At 40.9% G+C, this 18,536-nt stretch overlaps 1 protein-coding gene across 1 annotated transcript in view; it reads right to left on the bottom strand.

Moving 5' to 3' along the window:
* The window catches only part of DNER (delta/notch like EGF repeat containing), a 1,164,201-nt gene that overhangs the window by 59,123 nt on the left and 1,086,542 nt on the right, over positions 1–18,536 (bottom strand). The window contains exon 11 of the mRNA XM_085634998.1: positions 15,178–15,309. Coding sequence (XP_085491124.1) covers positions 15,178–15,309 — 132 coding nt within the window. The remainder of the gene's footprint in view (positions 1–15,177; positions 15,310–18,536) is intronic.

The following is an 18,536-nucleotide window of genomic DNA, read 5'->3' as shown; positions in this document are numbered from 1 at the left end:
TTACCTCTTTGAGTTCCAGACCACGCTCATTACAGAAAAGTTTAAAATCATTTAATAACTGTTTGAGCCCTTGTGGGGACTATGATATTAATAACGTGTCATCAGCGAAGAGAAGTGCGGGGACTCTTCTCTCCCTGACTTTTGGGGCATTGCATCCATCCGTATCGAGGAAACCTACTAACCCGTTAATAAAAAAAGCAAGAACAGGGTAGGCGCTAAAATGCATCTCTGTCTCACCCCATGATTTATCATGAAGGACTCAGTTAATTGACCATCCTCTCCCCACCTAACTTGGGCTTTATTTGCTGAGTGCACAAGAATTAGAGTATCTAGCAGATTTCGTGGGTGTCCCAGCTCTGCTACCATTCTTCAGAGTTTAGCTTGAGGGATGAGGTCAAAGGCCATGCTCAGATCCACAAAGGCTACATATAGCTATCCCCCTTTGATGACAAATGTTCTCCAATAAATGCAGAGAAAGGGGAAGACCTGGTCCAGGGTACTGATATTGACACGAAAGCCCATCTGAAAATCAGACAGGATGTTTTTCTCTAGGATCCAATCCTGAATACGGGCCAATAGAATACATTTAGTTCCTCTTCATTCCCTTTACAGATCATTATCACATTAACAATGTATCTTTTTCCAGGTACTTACCTTGTCCTTGTATGGGTTTTCCCTGTCAATCCACTTGTTTTCGTATGTCGCCATGAACATAATGGCCATCTCAGGAGCGAAGGGATAACCCAGAGCAGTTCCTTTCACTTGCATGTAAAATTGCTGGTTAAAGTGGAAGCCATTTTGTTGTACTATTCAAGATGTATGATGTTGGAACCTCATGGGGTCTTGGACATATTTCCAGGAAACATTCCATTTCCTCCATCGCGAATTCTTGTAGGATGTTGGTGTACATGCTAACAATTTCTAATGTTACCTGAATTTCTTGTTTATCACATGACTAGTTTTATAGTTGATTTATAATATCTGTTATATACTTGAGGCACCTAGGTATATGTTCAATTAGAGGTTTTAAGAATACATCCATGTATTTGGCAAGTGACTCCAATATTGAACTCACTCTGAATAATATTGGAGATCCAGTGGCATTGGTAGGAGTTTTATGGATCTTTGGTAGGATATATATCACTGGTCTCCATGTATTTTTATATAATGCAATATAACAGGGGTACCCCTAATGTAGCTTCCTATTTCAGGGTTTACAAAAACTATTTGCAAATAAATATATAGGAAACTATACTAAACGTGGTAGACTAAATCATAAAATAAAAGTGCATTTCATAGTCACAATGACCAAGCAAGACCCCAAAACGGTACAATTCTGTGTTTTCATTTATTAATGCAAATCTATAATCTTGTGCATATACATACAGTGTATCTGTATCATTTTCTCATTGCCCTATGTGTGGATACATCTCCTTTTACTTTTTCCTTTTCATTAAATTATTTCTTATGTTAATCACATCAATTGCGCATTTATTTACACATTTGTGATTCTCTCCATGTCATGTATGTATATATTCACAGTCGACATAGGGAGGAAAACAAGAAAGACAAGAAAAACAAGATAAACACGAATTATTGACACATTATCTGTCCAATTTGGTCCATTAATCACAGTATATTTGATTTCATTTTTTGAACATGGCTAAACTTAATCATACTACGCGCGTTTCGGCGTTCCGCCTTCCTCAGGTAGCCATGATTTCTTAACTCCTTGTTAAAGGGAGCCTCGTATCTGATTGTGTGGAAAGGCAATTGATCCACAATTTGTCACGGGAAGTGAAGCGAAGACAGGTCACCTTATGTTGGATATCCAATATATCCCAAAGCACATTATTTGTGGGTGACGCGTATGGAATACTAGACAACTTGATATATTCAGGTAGCTAGATGCGCCAATTATTTATATTTTGGGCGCAGCGGCAGAATCTGATGTTAAATTTAGGTTGGGCGTTCGTAGAGTAAATGTAGCGACGACGCTGATGTAGTTCTCACCAGTCGTTCATCGTACTGGTTTTCAATTCATATGCCCCCGTGACAATTGCCTATAATCTTTCCGTTGGACTCTTCTTTTGGAGTTGGCACAGAATCTCATCTGTTCATCTTTTGGCTTGTCCATGATGACAATTCCACTTCCCTTGTCCACAGGTTTAATTGGACCAGGGCACCCTTAAATGGAAAAAAAATTAAAGGAAAACATGCTTGGCCACCAAATTAACAAGGTGTCAGGAGCCATTAAATAAATATTCACCCTCTTAGACCGGGAGTGCCCCATAAGGTTCAGCGCGGACTTATTTGCATATTTCTGTCTTCTAGTGGTGCCCCAAGCAGGGGCAGGGGCAAAACCAACATGTTTACTGAGGGGAAAGGAGGGCTGCAAAGAATGGTGCTGCTGCACTCTTACTGCAGCCCTTCATATCACTCAGTAAATACTCCCTCTTTTACAGAATGTACATTGGTTGCATCTCTCAAAGCTATTAAGTTATGCTTCCTGTAAGAGACTGCTTTGGTGGATGGAAAAGCACACATTGCACCTGTAGTCCATGTGACTGAAGGGGACCACTTATGGGGCGGATGTGCAAATTGGGCGTGGGCAAAATGCCGTCACTCACAGTCAGGTAAACCAGTGACTGATGTGGGCTCACTCTGTGCCCCTTGCTGTATTCTGACGTGGGCGAAAGAAAATTGATAAACCGGGACCACTGAAAGCCCCTGTATGCAAGTATATATAGCATATGTATTTTACAAAAAACAACCAGTCTTAGCTAAGGCCTCCCCTGAAAATGTAGTCATTTATGTGGAGATGGAGAGAGAATTACCAATGGCTGTGCCGCAGTAATGTTAGTATGCAAATACCATTTTCTCAGATGAGGCTTAGCTAACCTTTTTGTCACTAGAGGTTAAACTCTTGCATTAATTCAAAGTTCCCAAATTCCAGCTGCCCTTCTGTGTTTGTTTGTTTCTTTCTTTAGAAACACTTTCATGTACAAAAGCATGTTTTTTAGAGGTGGAAAATTTGATGAAATGCTTTTAGTGAAGTTCCTTTTTCTTAAAATCAAAGGCGCTTTCTTGTGACCATTGTATTACTGAACATCTGAGAAACTCAATGTGTGAGGGTTCGCCTCTGCAAAGAACAAATTGCTCCTTTACAAATCTAAAAGCATGCCCTCATTCCATTTACATGTTAAGTGCTTTTGAGAAAATCTATTCATTTCGGCTTGAAAACAGTATATTTTCGCGTGCTATGTTTCAATTATATTCTCCACTGTAATGCGAATGCTTTAGTTTACAGTGTAATTTTACCTTTCGATTTTGGAGTGGTATGATCGTCATAGTGGAAAAAAAAGAAAGATTTTAGCCAATTTCAATAGCAGGCAAATTTTTACTGAATATATCTCAACATGGAATTCATATTTGCAATCAGCTGTGAAATGGTACAGAAGAGATATGCGTTTGCTGCATCCTAATATTGTGTGGTAATAAGGTTTATTGTTTAATCAATTGAGACCATTAAAATTATCTTGGAAAACCATCATAATAAAATTACAACAAAATTCCTGCAGAGACTGCTCACTTCACTGTTGATGCTCAGATTACTTACTGGTATTCCTCATTACTCTGATTTCCCATTCCTCGCCCCAGTCCACGCGCATTGAGGTGACTGGATGTGTCACCTCAAACTGATCTGCTGAAAAGTAAACAAACTCTGTACTTCTTCCCATTGATACCTCATTCTGGAGTGACCATAAAGGAGAAGCACAGACCTCTCACTTAAAGCCAAAGAGCAATCTTACATAGACTTATCGGTGAAGGGTGGTTGGAACACTACCCTATGGGCCTGATTACGAGTTGCTCATGCTATTCTGACCCATCCGTAACTCCTGTTAATGCACGGGTAGGAACTACGAGATTGGAGCAATTTAACGATATTTAACGATAATTGACCCCTTTACCCCCGCGGCGTTTTGGGGGGGGCGGCGGCACTGTGCTCGTGATGAGCCCAGCTCGTCAGGACTCCGCCCACTAATTGATTCTCCTGCACAGGCGGGGAATCAATTACGCGTGGGAGTGGCGCGACCGTTATGACGAGCCCAGCTCGTCATGAGCACAGCTCCATTGTGCCTCATGACGAGCTGGGCTCGTCATGAGAATACAAGGGGTTAACGGAAGCATTAAAGAACTCAACATTGGTAGACATTTGTGCATTGTCAACATATTTGTCAGGCTTGCTGTCTTTGTTTTCAATAAAAAGTGTTTTTAAAAAAAAAAGAACTCAACATTCATTACATTGTGGTAGGCTAAACCTGCTGAAATTTAACAGGGAAAAATATACGGTATTTACCATGCCATGTGGATTTTGGTGTGGTAAACACCTACATATGCATGTTATTGTTCTAGGTGTTATTTATCTTGTAATAGGTGTTATTTATTGCACCCAATAACATACCCCGTGGTATTGTTATTTATCAGGGGTGATAATGCCTTTAGCTCATTATCAGGCCCTAAATGTTTCAAGCTTAGATATTAACATTGCAGGAGCACAATTAATTGAAAAATGTATTTTTAAAACAAATGTTTCAGGCAGGCATTAATTGAGGTGTTTAAAAGCACTTCACATGTAAATGGAATGGGTGCATGGTTTTAGATTTGCAAAAGGGCAATTTGTTCTTTACAATGGGGAAGGCTCACAAATAAAATTTCTCAGATGTTCAACAATAGAATGGGCACTAGAAAGCTACCTTTTAACTCGAAGACGGATGAGCGATCAATTTTTCCACCACCTCTAAAAAGCATGGTTGGGACATGAAAGTGTTTTTAAAGTAACAAACACAAAAAGATACATGGGAACTTTGTAAACAATCAGTTTAAATGTCACTCTTTCAAGCATAGGATGGGACCTCCACTCACAAAAAAGATTAAGTAAGCTACATCCGAGAAAATGTTCATTGCGTACCAACAGTGCTTTGACACAGTTATTGGTAATTTTCTTTTCTTGAGTGGTGTTAGCCAAGACCTATGTTTTTAGTGAAAATATATATAATATAAATACTTAACCGGGACTTTCAGTAGCCATCTTCATCTCTCGATCTGCTGTAGTGCAAGTCACATTTTTCTTCCACCAACCACAGAATAGAGAGCATTTGACACCAGGTCAGCCCACAAGTCGTGGCCGGCATTATTCGTGGGTGGGGGCGGGGGTAGCGTGGGTAGGGTCACGCGGGGAGGGAGGGGTTAATTTTATATTTTAAAAAAACGTACCTGTGCGCAGGTCAGGTCCTGTGTTTTCTCGGTGCCTGCTCCTGCTCTCCTGCCTCCGGCAGGAACAGGAAGCAGTCAGCCTCCCTCCCCTTCCCTAAGTCAATCACAACGCTGCAATGGTAGCATTGTGATTGGTCGGGACATCACCCAGCCACGGGGTTACGGGGAGGCCATTTTCTCCATGCAGGCTGCATTGCAGACTGCATGGAGAAAAGGCAGAGTGTGCATGACTTTTTTGGGCAGCCCCAGAGGGTCGACCAAACAGTCACTGCACACTCAGGAGTGGGCACACCACTCCTCCCCTGCTAGCAGAGCAGACCCGCCCACCCGCCTGCCCGCAACCAAACCATTCTGCTTTCTCGAAGTGCAAGAAGCAGAAACATAAAATGGTAGTTATTACCATTTAAGTTTCTGCTTCTTGCACTGCGACAAAGTTGTGGGGCGACGCTCCGCAGCCCTAGTGGAGGAGCCGCCCCAGCAGCCCACTTCAGCCATTGGCTTACCTGACTTGAGTGACAGCATATAGGCCTTGCACAATATGCACATGCGCACCATACGTAAGTTCCCTTTAGTGAGATACGGGACACCGAGACTTACAGTGATCATCGAGAAGACTTGTAGTTATCAATTTGCCAATAGTCCCATTCAGTGGTGCTACATTTCCCTGTGCAACATTTTCAAGAAAAGTATTTTTATGGCAGCTGCAAAATTAACATTTTGTTCTCTGCAAACTTGTTACGTTTACTGGCAATGATTAATCAATTAAAAACCAACCTCAAAATGAAACATAATGCTTTTATTTTGTTCTGACAGAGATTGCAGAAAGTTGCCTCATATTTTGGTTCTCTAGTTTTGCAATAATTAGGAAACAGCAGAATTCCTTAAATGTTGTGAGATTGCAACAAGGCTCATTTACAGCACGCTCCAGTTTCAGGCTGTGATAATAAAACATTCCCCCCTTCCTTGAGAGAAGCAGTGGGCCATCATCACTGTAATAACCTCAGAGTTTTGACCACTTTTAAAGTGGCCTTTCTGTTTGATGTTAGAAAAAAGTGGGAGGGTGCAGTCGATAGGTGAATACAAAGCTGAAGGGAGCCTTCACAACCTAGCCGAATGAGAAGTTTACTAAAAATGAGGACATTTTTAAAATGTACAACAAATGGAAACAACCATAAGGCTGACAGTCACATACAAGACTAAGATGCATAAAGTTAATTGATCAGACTGATCTAAAATGACATTTCAGGCTCCACGGAATATACGGTTCTCGGCCGCTGCAGCAATGTCGATCTCAATATTCCAGGGGTCATTGTCAAAAGTAAGTGAAAAGTAGGGATGAGGTGTGGCGCCACGGCCAGGGTGACTGACTCCGGAATCTGGGGATCATGGTTCGATCGCCGGCGGCAGATTAGCCCAGCACCATGTGACTCTGGGCAATAGCTTGCTTACTCTTCCCGACGGCCCCCAGCGCCTAGAGACCCTTACGGGTGATTGTTTGCGCTTTACAAATGTGGATTATTATTATTACCAATGTCCATCAGGCACACCTCAGACTGGGGTGATGGATGGTGTGGGTCTGGAGTATCGCGGAAGGAATACAGGGTGGTTAGAATATATTTGACCAAAATATGGACAGTTAAGTATGTATAGATTATCTATACCTAACTCCACATCTAAGTGCCTTGATGATATATATCTCATAGATGTGGAGTTAAGAATAGTAAATCTATACCTCCTCTGTGCACTTACCATCTCAAAGGTTTCGTTTTTGATATTCTGGTAACAAGCATGCGCTTCTTGTGATCTTGTGATCCTTTTGATAAAAACTTTATTGCTGACCAGCTTGTTTAGCTTCACATGCTTAGCGTCACATTCTTGCTCATGCTAGTCCTTATTTGCCACAAAACAGCATTTAAAGCTTTTTCCTGAAAATGTGATCATTGCACCTCCACAGCCATCGAAAAAAGGGCAGATGCAAACTTGGGCCAGATTTACTCATACTTTGCATCAATTTTGTAACGCAATCCCAAAGCAAAGTGTTATGCTGTGATTTACTATCCAATGCAAATCAGGATTTCAGTTGCATAGTTTACCAAAGTAACACATAGCAGCGCTATGCACTGTTTTGCACGACTTTGCATCAAGGGGGCATTCCATGAGTGGTACATGTGACCACTGAAGGCGTTTGACACAAATCCCTATCTACAAACATCCCTAGAAAGGGACGTGCGCTAAGATCTTACATCTCCTTGAGGCAGGCATAACGAGGAAACATTTTGTAAATTATTCTAATTTTGCCTGCCTTGCGTGAATTTTTCGTAAATCTGGGCCCAAATGTTTCTCACCCTGCAAAGTTTGCATTCACAAAGTGGCCGACTTTGCAAGGATGAAAAACCAATTCACTATGGCATAAAATGTCAATGCGAGTCGCAAATTTCTTTGCAAATCCCAATGTCAACATTGCAAATTTTTGGTGAATTGTAAGAAAAACGTTGGGGTAAAGGGGAATGCCCAATCCATTGCGATTTACAAGGAAATTTATCAAAGGTTTGAGATCGCGCATGCATGGTCACAAAACATTTGAAGCTGTCCGTGTGGAAATACTTCCAAAGCTAAATGATGTCTGTCGCATCAGGGTGGGCAGGGGAAGGAGACTGCTACATTCTCCCTTCAATTATATTTCAACAAACTGCCCTTTTCTTGGCAAGCAAGCCCTGACTTTGGCTTTTCAGGGGTTGCAATGAAGGCATCTTGAAAATGTGAATGTAGAGATTGGGTTCTTCTATCCCTTGCAAATCTCCTCTGTATTTTCAGCTGTTCTCAGGAATTCTCATCAGAAATCCTTCGTTATGAATATTAATGAAGCAGGATTCCGGTGAATCATTGCTAACAGGTTTTTCGCTGTGCTGGATTGATGCATCTGGCACAGCGTAAAGACAATGGTCTGGCCCTTTTAGAGACGCTATGAAAACAAAGTATCCGCAATGTGATCTGGCCAATAATACATCTGGTCACAAATGCCTTACTGCAGCCTGTAATTCATCCATTCATCACTGCTGCTGTCGAAAGAAAATAATTGGAAGGGCATAACACTGCTGGTCTGCCTCTGAGACTAATAAATACCCAGGCTACTGGGCTTCAAGCTGTTGAGTTGTATTCAGAAATTCTTCACATCAATCAGAGTCTGTGCATTTGGCAATGTGCTGAATAAGGTCTTTTTGTCCTCACTGCAGATCTTAGCACTGTAGGTTTCCTATTTATGCTTTTTAATTCACAGATTTCGGGAAAAGGATCTGTCTATCCACGACGGGGGTCATATCCTTTGGAGATATGTGATTCATGGTGAATTCCATGGATCCAGTTTTGGGACCAAAAGAAATCTTAGAAAAGTTAGGACCAAAAGAAATGTTTTTAGGATGAGAGGGATGATACCCTTTTTATGCCTCTCATCCCTGCATCGGTCTTTGAGTCAAAGGCTTTTCTTCCAGCCTTCCTTATTTTTTACGTGTGGATGCTTATGAAAGATATAAACATGGTATGTGAAGTGCTAAAGACATTGGTGAGAGGAAATTGGATAAGCTTAACGACTAAGAAATGTACCCCATCTCCTTGGATTACAGAGCAGAATTATGAACTCATGTGTTGTTAAAAGCAACTTTTGAAGTATTCAGTACACATTTATTTGAAATCTTAAGACTGGATTATAACTGTCTGCACTCTACAGATTGAATGGTGTGCACTACTAAAATCCATGTGAAAGAACAGGACTGATTCTTGAAAGGACAACTGCATATCTACAAATATGCATATATTCATGAACATAGTGTCCAAGGTATAAGTAGTCCAGCATGTGTTTATATTGGTAAGAGTAGGGAACACAATGATGGTAATGGTATTCTTTATTTTGCACTCTGAAGAAGCCAAGTAGAAGCTTTACTCACCTTCCACAAAAAAGCATGTAATGACGAAACTTGAGGAAAGTAATCTAAACGTAGGGATAGCTATTTGTACACAAGTATGTCTGAAGTATTAATGACAACATGTGCTTAGTTTTCTGGAATTCACCATTAGTCCATAGAAGAAGAGAGAGTTGTTTATACAGAGCTATTGTTAGCTACATCTATTCTCAATTGCAGTGATGCTTAAGGAATCTGATAACAAGTTACTTAAGAAATCTCTTTATCGTGTAGAGATACACTTCTACCTGATGACCTCCTTGAGCCCGGGATTGATGAGGGAGTGTGGAGTCCTGGGTCATTTTCTCTCTCTCTGATCCCATTCTCCCTTCCTTGCTTCTACCACTGGCTTTCTTATTCCTGTGTATGTGGTCATTTGCCATTCACGTACAATATACAAAGCACTATCATACGCTGGCATATAGGGAGTATGTTATAGCATACGGTAGCACTTGAGGATAAACTAATGATATTACAAAAGTCAGATGATTTAAGAAAATACTATAGTTACAAAACTGTCCTCCTTTTTATAACAATCATCCATACTAGAACTTCTTACTTCACCAAGTTAAATGGGATATATTCAAGGGTTTGGTCTCCTCACATCTAAAATTTGTTGTGGTTTATGGTGTCACCATATAAAGCACCACAACCCCCTAACAGATTCCTTCTGACTGTTTCCATGTGCCTCAACAGTAAGGTTCACTCAACATACCAAATGATGAAATAGTGAACCTGTAGTCCAATAACCAAATGAAGTTATGTCTATCCCTTTAATAGTCATAGAGGATCAAATATAGTACCTGTTGGGCACAAAAATGTTCAACATTTTTGTAATTACCAAAACACTGGTGAAAAACTGTTTTGCACTAAGATAATGCTGTAAACAAAATTGTACCCAATAACTGCATATAACTCAAGAAAGACAGATGGTTAAAAATTAAATTGAGGGTGCATCAATATCACCTTGAGGCTTCATAGAACAAGAAACAAACAACTACATGAGGAGAAGTGACAAATAAATGCTCAGTTTAAAAGTTCAATTTAGTGGATCACTGGTCCTTATAAACAACAGTACATGTACATACAATTAAGGCAAAGGTCCACTTAGCAATTTAGTAAAACATACAAACATTAATTTTTGTAAATTTCTAACGAATTTCCCAAATTACTCACTCTAGTTTTCATTTGAATAACAACGTTTGCAGCACTGCTCTCCTAATCCCACAAATTCTAAGAACTGTAGTAAATAATAATATTCTAGGAATCATAAATTGTATTTGCTCCTTTGCAATCAAGGAGCAACTAACAAACTATCCCCTTGTGCTCATCAAGGATAAGCATGCACACACCAGTGACTCAACAAGCCATATATTAACATGTAAACCAGAAGGTAAGCACAGGAGGAAGAGAATGGTGCAAAACACTAATGGATGGAATGAACTGTAAATTCAAAACCTCATTCAAGCTAAAAAAAAGGGTTCCGAACGTTCATGGCATCATTTGGTTCAAGGATGGTCTCAAAATGTGCAAAGAATCAATCCACGTATATCAGCTTAAGGTCTATTTAGTTTATTCAGGACATCATGTAAAGCAAATCCATTTACATGGCATCAGGTATACAGTATTTTGCTATCCAGCATATCTGCTCTATTAAGAGTTATTTCTCCCCTCCACCGCCACATTCTAGAAATCTGAGAGCAAATTTTCCCATGCCTGTACAGCCACTGCTCTAACAACCCCCCTACCCCCCTGAATTTCTCTGCTTTTAGAGTGGCTGCCTACAGATCTGCCCATCTAACAACTTATTTCTTCCACAGTGGGAATGCTAGTACCTTTGCAGTAATTCAGTTTCTTGTCATGCCTCTTTTGCAGGAACAAAACATTTCCTGATTATTTTCTTCTTGCGTTCCAGACCATCAGACCCAGCAGACATGCTTTCCCACTAAGAAGGTTTTCTATTGCTATCACTTCCTCAAACATGTCAATGATGGTGGCCCAGAATTCAGTGATCACAGGGCTGTCTACTCACCATACGATAAAGGTCTGCACCCTCACTGTCACACCTATATAATTTGTAATGGTCAAAGAATACATTTTATGTATCTTACTAGGGCTGAGGTAGGTTCTGATAACTATCTCAAAATGCAGCATTGACACAGGCTATTTCTAGACACTTTGGGGTAGTGTCCAATTATATTCTTCTAGGTTGTGTCCACTGGGTCCTGGTCCAGGTCCAGAGACCATTTTTCTCTGGGGTCGTCTAGGGTGCCTGTCGGTTCCTCTAGGAGAGCTTAGTTTACTAATCTCACTAGTCTCCTTACTCCCCCAATCATAAATAATGCCTGTAGCACCTTGTGCATCTGCGGTTCCTGATCTTCCCTACACTATAATTTTTTTTTAATTCAATACTTTTATAGGTATTTACAGCATTTTCCCCCATAGCCAGCTGTAGGGGCATATTTCTGAAACAAATTACTCTAGTTTCAGTAGTAAATGAACAGGGCACGCATCAATTTAAAGTCCATGAGCATTTAGGGATGTTGAGTAATTTACGTTTCTGAGAAATATTCAGATCTGGAGAGCACAGTACATATGATGTACAATGTTACACAAGGAGTCAGCAGGCATTTTGTCCTCCACCGTCACACAAGATGATGGCTCGGGTGCTATTTAAACTCCACTAATGTCTTATGCTCTTTAATTTTCTCCTAATATTCTGCCATTGTTTAATTTTAAATGACTGAGTAAAAGGCATTGCAGAACACTCTTAACTGGCTCACATGTAGAATTAAAAGAGGGATATCTTTAAGTCTTCACCTTTCCTTTATGCAACAAGCATTGGCAGTGCCAATAGGTCTGGATTTAAGGGAATGTTGTCTGGCAATTTTAATCATTACAAGAACATAGCACCGGAATGGACATATATTTGTGTGGAAGCAAAGAACTGTAGAATAATATTGTTGTAGGTTGAAGTTTCAGGTGAGAGTTGGACTTTCAAACCTGACCTAAACATCCATGTAAGTGGATGACTGCCCTCCTCCCATCTGCGCTGCTGCCAGAGGAAAACACCACAAGTTATGCAGATATCTAAGACACTTAAACAGCATTACAATGTCATGTGTGTGTCCCTGAAAGTTCAAGCTCAAGCAGCTGGATAAATAAACGAAATGATCACAGCTGTGAGGAGGGCAAGCACTTTTTTGTGGAAGTACACAACTTTAGCCCAATCAAAACATGCACTCCTGGTTCTAAACATGTGGGTGAAGCCAATGCCCCTCCATAGTGATGCTCACATAACTGTCTGGTGACAGCCGCGCTGTCAAGCCAGACCATGAAAACAGAGATCTGTTTCAGAATACGTTGCAACAGTGATTTGTAGGTGAAGATTGCATTATCCATCAGCAGTACCTCTTGCTCAGCTAAAAGATACTACTTGAGACTTCTGCATCGTGTGACCACCACACAATATCTTGTTTTTGTGTTTCAAAGATTGGACAATACATTATGCGAACTGGGAAATGGTGCCTTCTGCCAATGAAAACACCCATATATCTTTGCAATGGAAGATTCCTCATGATCAACCTCAAGATAATCATTTATATTTCCCCAGAAAAAAAGGTGAGCGGCTGGAAGCGGCTGGTGAAAACACCCATATGCAGTTTTCAAACAGCTCAATCATTTTTCAAAAATAACAGACACAATACAAAAATAATTTCTCACATCCTACATCTCATTACTTAAAAGGTCAGAAGAAATCTGAGCATTTAAATTTTCACTTAGAAGTTGTATAGCTGGTGGTAACTGAGATCTTACATGTCTCAGTCCTAAATTGTTCGTATATAGTTCGATGAATACATTCATCCTAATGAGATGGGAAATATTCATCAGAATACCACCCCTCTGTGGGCAACAGCTTCTGTGATGCACTCATGTTCAAGAACCAACAATATTTTCAAACTGAGGTGTTCTGCTTTTGGAGAGGCAACACTGGCAAAGTTCGAAAGGTGCACCTGGAGCCTGTCCAACAACTTGTCCAGGACCAGACTAGGAATTAAAAGCAGCCCGTTCAAAAATGTTCAAACCAGCCCGCTTCTCTGTATCTCTCTCTCTTTCCATTCATCCCTTCTCTGTCTCTCTTCCTCTCTTCTGCTGCTTTGATCTGTCCCCTCTCTCTGACTGCTACCATTAATCTCAGGGACATAGAAAAAGGAACTGTGGTGCTAGCACCAGCCCTGGGCCTGCAGACACCAGCCTCCGGTGGTTCCAACCCACCGGGAAATGCTTGACGCAATAAATGGCCAGTCCAGTCCTGATCATGCCACAGGAGTGCTGAAGGTGTGGCACTTTAAAGCACACTGAAGCTTGGCTCTGGAGCAAAGGCTCCAACAGGAGCTTTCTTGTGATATGACCTGTACTCCATAAGGGGCTGTCACTATGAAGGGTGGTACGGCTTTTAGAAGGCCCTCATTGTTTTAGAGGTTTGCCTATTTACACCGAGGCAACTTCCTATTGTGCAGATGGATGTGGCTCTGTCAATGAATCCCTAGGGCCACAACACTATGCGGACTGCTCAGGTTAGTGAATGAATTGGTGCAACACATCTCTCTTTTAATATGCCCTCAGCGGATGTCAAGTCATTGCATTTATCTAAAACTTCGTTTTATTAAACTGCTACCAAATGATTGATTTGCTGCAATCAATTTTATTGTAATACATGTGATTGTTATTCTATCTATAGATGTGTAAGTCTTCTGTGTATCAGTTTTCATGATTGAATACTCGAGGCCGAGACATCAGCCATACTCTCCAATAGATTTTTAATGTGCCTGTGCTGTGCCCGCACACACATCCCCAGTAGAGAGGGGAGTGACTTGTGTTCAGACGCGGGTCATGAAGTAGAGTGGAGAAGTGTACGAGCTTAAAGGGTAAGCAATAGAGAGGGCAGTCAGTGCTCAGACGCTGCAGGGAGCAGACAGAGCAGGATGACAGCAGAAGAGGCAGGAAGCAGAGAAGGCAGGAATAATGATCTGGCAATCCAATTAGTGGCTTGTTCCAATGTTAAAATTGGTCAAATGGCATGCATATCACAAGAGGATACATCTGTTACACTCGCTTTCCACCTGCAATCCATCCCAGTTAATATTCAAAATTAGTATTGTGACCTGGGCCCACCAATATTTTTGTGAACCTACCTCTCATGCCACTAGAACTAGACGCAGGTCCTATGAGAAGAACAGCCAATAATGTTGTGCTTTTAAGCTCTGCATTTAAGCCTTTTACGGGTGAATTAATAAATGTTGTTGCTCCCACCATGGGGCTTCCAGAATTGTCTTTAAAAACTCCTGAAGCAAAACACAAAGTCACCAAAAGAGGTGGGGTTTCACCAACCAACACTCCGGGAACATCAACATATGCCACAGCCTTTCATTTCGAGAATCAAAGTCATGCAGATTAAACCAACGTGATAATCTATGGGTGTTCCAGGAGATTATTCCCCAAAAGCCTCCTTCCGGCATGTTGTTTTAGGAATAAATGGAAAAGCCGCAGGGTGTCATATTTGCTGTACCTCTTTCCAAAATTAACCATTTAACTTTCATTATTCTTGTCCTCAAATTTTAGGGTCTGATTCACAATGGTAAGTTTACACTTTTGTGTAAGTGTACAATTATTTTCTATTCACAAAGGGGTTTATGAGTAGTATCTTTACGGGTGTGGAATCTCCACACATAAAAAGATAGGTATTTTTATGTACTGAGACTCCGCACTCGTAAATATACTGCTCATAAATCCCTTTGTGAATAGCAAACCATCGGAAAATTACAAAAAAGAGTAAGTTTAACTTAGTGAATCAGGCCCTTAGGGTTGCACTCAGTTGTTCTTGATGAAGATGATAATTCTCACTATCTTTATCATGCTGATGAAACAAAATATTAATACTTACGAATTTCACAGTTTACACCAACCCAACCGTGTGCACAGTGGCAGGTGTAGGCATTGGGCTGATCTACGCATGTCCCAGAATGATGGCATGGGCTGCTGTCACATTCATTGACGTCAATCTCACAGTCTTCTCCTGCAATGGAAGATAAAATAATGTCATTGGCATTACAATGCTGTGATGTCCTACACCCCAATATTTGTCGGGCGGTGTCCACTATCCATTCAAATCATGTTATGAAACACAACAAAACTTATGAAAGTTCGTGCTCCTCTCCTGAAGATTTAAGGCAGAATTATTGAATTTTCATAGGAAAAATTACCAAAAATGTGATTCTATTTAAAGGAATATATAATGCAAACCTTTCACACGAAGACAGGATATCCCTCAAGCTTTAATAAGCCTTGGACTTGGTAGAGTATCTGGTGGGGTAACCTGAGATATGTCAGCCTTGTTTTACTTTACTTTGAAATATTCAGACTTTAACACCTTGGATAAAATCACTTGGCTTAAGGAAGAGAAGTCTTTTAGAATACCTGTCAATTTTGCTTGAAATATATGATCTATGTAGCGTATGGGCTAACAATCAGATGTCCAGGAACTAAAAATGTGCCCTGGTCACCTCGAGATTAAAAGAACCATCTTATTGAAGGATGTCAGAGCACTTCACTCCCTGAAACATTTTCATCATATCCGTGGTTGTTATTTTGAACTTTAGCACAAAGGACTCTAATTGAACTAGGGCTGCTGAGTAGTCTTGAATGTATGTACTTTTGCTGAAGAAAATATAGTCCTACAAAAATATTGCCAATATATCGACTACTAAGGTATTTTGAAGGTATATAAATATACAGTCATTAACTCCACATATATGTACCTTGATGATATTTATATCTTCCAAGTATAGGGATGTAGGATTTAAGAATAGTAAATCTACACTTATTCGTTTAACAGCTTTATATAACACCAAGGACCGAGAGGCCTGAGGGCACTTGGAAAAGAACAAGACTAACCCAGGGTCTACAGGGAACACAACCCAGATGTTTGAGAGGGCTGGTTTAGCCCTATTTCTGGGACAGCAGCCAGATTGATTGGTATACCGTATCTAATATACTGTTGGGTTCAAAGTGGGATTAGAGCTGGGAAGCGACCACTTTCTACATAATTTTAGAGATTATGGGGAAGTCAGTGGTGCGGGACAGTAGTTCAGATTAGCCAATTTAAAAGTATCTTTTTATTTAAAGAGAGGGTTGACAATGGACTGTTCGCAGGTGAGGGAAACTCCCATAGTTGGAGACATCTGTTTATGAATGCAGTTATGGTGGGAGCAAGAACAACTGCATGTTTTCAGTAGGGTCAGTAGGGCAGGGCCACCTGGTCTCTAGAGCTGGTTGGGTTTGTGACTGTTTTTGAGACTTCAAACATATGTGGCATTAACTCTGTAGGTGCGGTCTGAGAAGTGCATGTGGCGATAAGGAGACTGTAGATGGCTGTGCATCTGAACTTAAGTACCTTTTCAATGAAGAAGGAGCCTGGGGTATTGCAAAACTCCTGGGAGGGGTGTATAGTGGCTGTAATGAATAAAGGTTTGGTGAACTTATGGAACACTTTAACGAGTTTGCGTGGCTCGCTGTTTGCTTCAAAAAGTTGACCTGAAGTGTAGCCTTGTTTTGCACTGAACACAGAGTTCTGGTTGGAGGTCCTGGGATAGTAAGTGCCTGAGAAAATACATGTGAGGACAATATATGCCAGACAGATTATAGTTGGTCGACTTGCTGTTTGAGATGTTTAAGAGACCTTGAGTACCAAGGATTGTGTCTTCCTCTGTTAGATCCTTTTGTAATGGGGAGCAAGTCTTTAGGGGCTTCAAGAGGGCATTGTGCATACTTTAAAACATGTAGGTGGTAGAGGTATTGGTGTGTACTATAGTGAGGTGTTCAGGCTGAATTTGAAGGCTTTGGAGTGAAGTTTATTTCTCTCAGCAGAGACATTGGGGGTATTGCTAGCTCTGCTATAATAGTAATGGGGGGGTGACCTTAAAGGAAACAGTGTGATGGCCTAACCAGTTGACATGGGAGATTGTGAGATTAGATTTTTGAAGGCCAAGCTATACCACTGTGCCTAGGACACATCCCTTGATATGAGAGTGGAAAGTAGTTGGGACTTTATGTCAAAACACGAGTATGCTTTAAAGAATTCTTTGCACCTGAGAATGTTCTTCAAGACAGATATTGAACTTTCCAGTGATCAGGAGCTGCTTTGATGTGAGGAGAGTAGTATGGAAAGTTATTTAAAGAAATGTGCTGGCCTCTGGGTAGTAGCATTTATTGATTTTTAAAGCATTGTAAGGTTAAGTTTAAAAAGATATGCGGAAGGCTCAAAGACTCAAAAAGGAGTTGAGGAAGGTAGTTTATTGATATTGAATTTTCTCTTGTGAATTATAGCTGTACCTTCCCCTTTTGCCTGTTGCCTTTTGGTGTAGGTGAGTTTAGAGTTTTATGAAACAAGGTTTTCGAAAGAGTAATTGAAGGATTCAGTATACCAGGTTTCTGTGATTAGGATGCTGTCAAGGGAAATGTCTGTCATGAGATAATGAGGGTCATGATGGAGCTTGACAGCGAGCCTTCCATCAAATTGGCAACACTTACCATTGTCAGGTTTTCTAGCAGCTACCCTTGTGGGTTGATGGCATTCATTAACAGGGTCAAATGGTTTGATTGGGGTTGAGAATAGTAAAGCACGTCATTGTCTTGTCAGCAGTCTCATTGACGGAAAAGTGTGTTAGAGCAGCTCTCATAATGGTTTGGTGGCGTATGAGAGAAGACTATTTACTTACAGAAGCTGCAGATAGATGGGTCTACCATGGAGTTCTGGGCCGTGATCACAAGCAGAGTCTAACACTCAGGCCCAGGTTCCTCAAAGTACTAATAGTCCCAAATAGGGATGGGCCATTAGCATCTTTGGCCCTGTAGGGAGACCGCCTGTCAGGCCGGATGCCTTTAAGGGATGGGTCTTTAAATGAGGCATGTGACAAGGTCAGGCTTGCTCAAAAATGACCTCCTGGAAGCAGTAGAGTGCTGCTACTGCAAGTGAGCTATCTATATATCTTCTTCTCGAATCAAAATTACTACCCTCATTTACTGGCAGGGAAAATGATTATTGGTACCCAACACAAACTGACATTTCCATTCATGGCAATGGCACATTGATTAGTTGGTTCTACCCGATATCTGTTCCCCAGTCAGTCGCCTAGTATTATCATGCTGCAGTACCAGCTCTGTTTCCAAACCCGAGGATTGCCTGCCGCAACGCAGGCGTGCTAGCCCATTTCAGTCAGTTCGAAGCTGAACTCACTCTTTCGT

Source organism: Triturus cristatus, chromosome 11, assembly GCF_964204655.1.
Source record: "Triturus cristatus chromosome 11, aTriCri1.1, whole genome shotgun sequence".
Classification (NCBI taxonomy): domain Eukaryota; kingdom Metazoa; phylum Chordata; class Amphibia; order Caudata; family Salamandridae; genus Triturus; species Triturus cristatus.
Note: the sequence above shows the minus strand (reverse complement) of the source record. Positions and strands in the feature narration are given on the sequence as shown.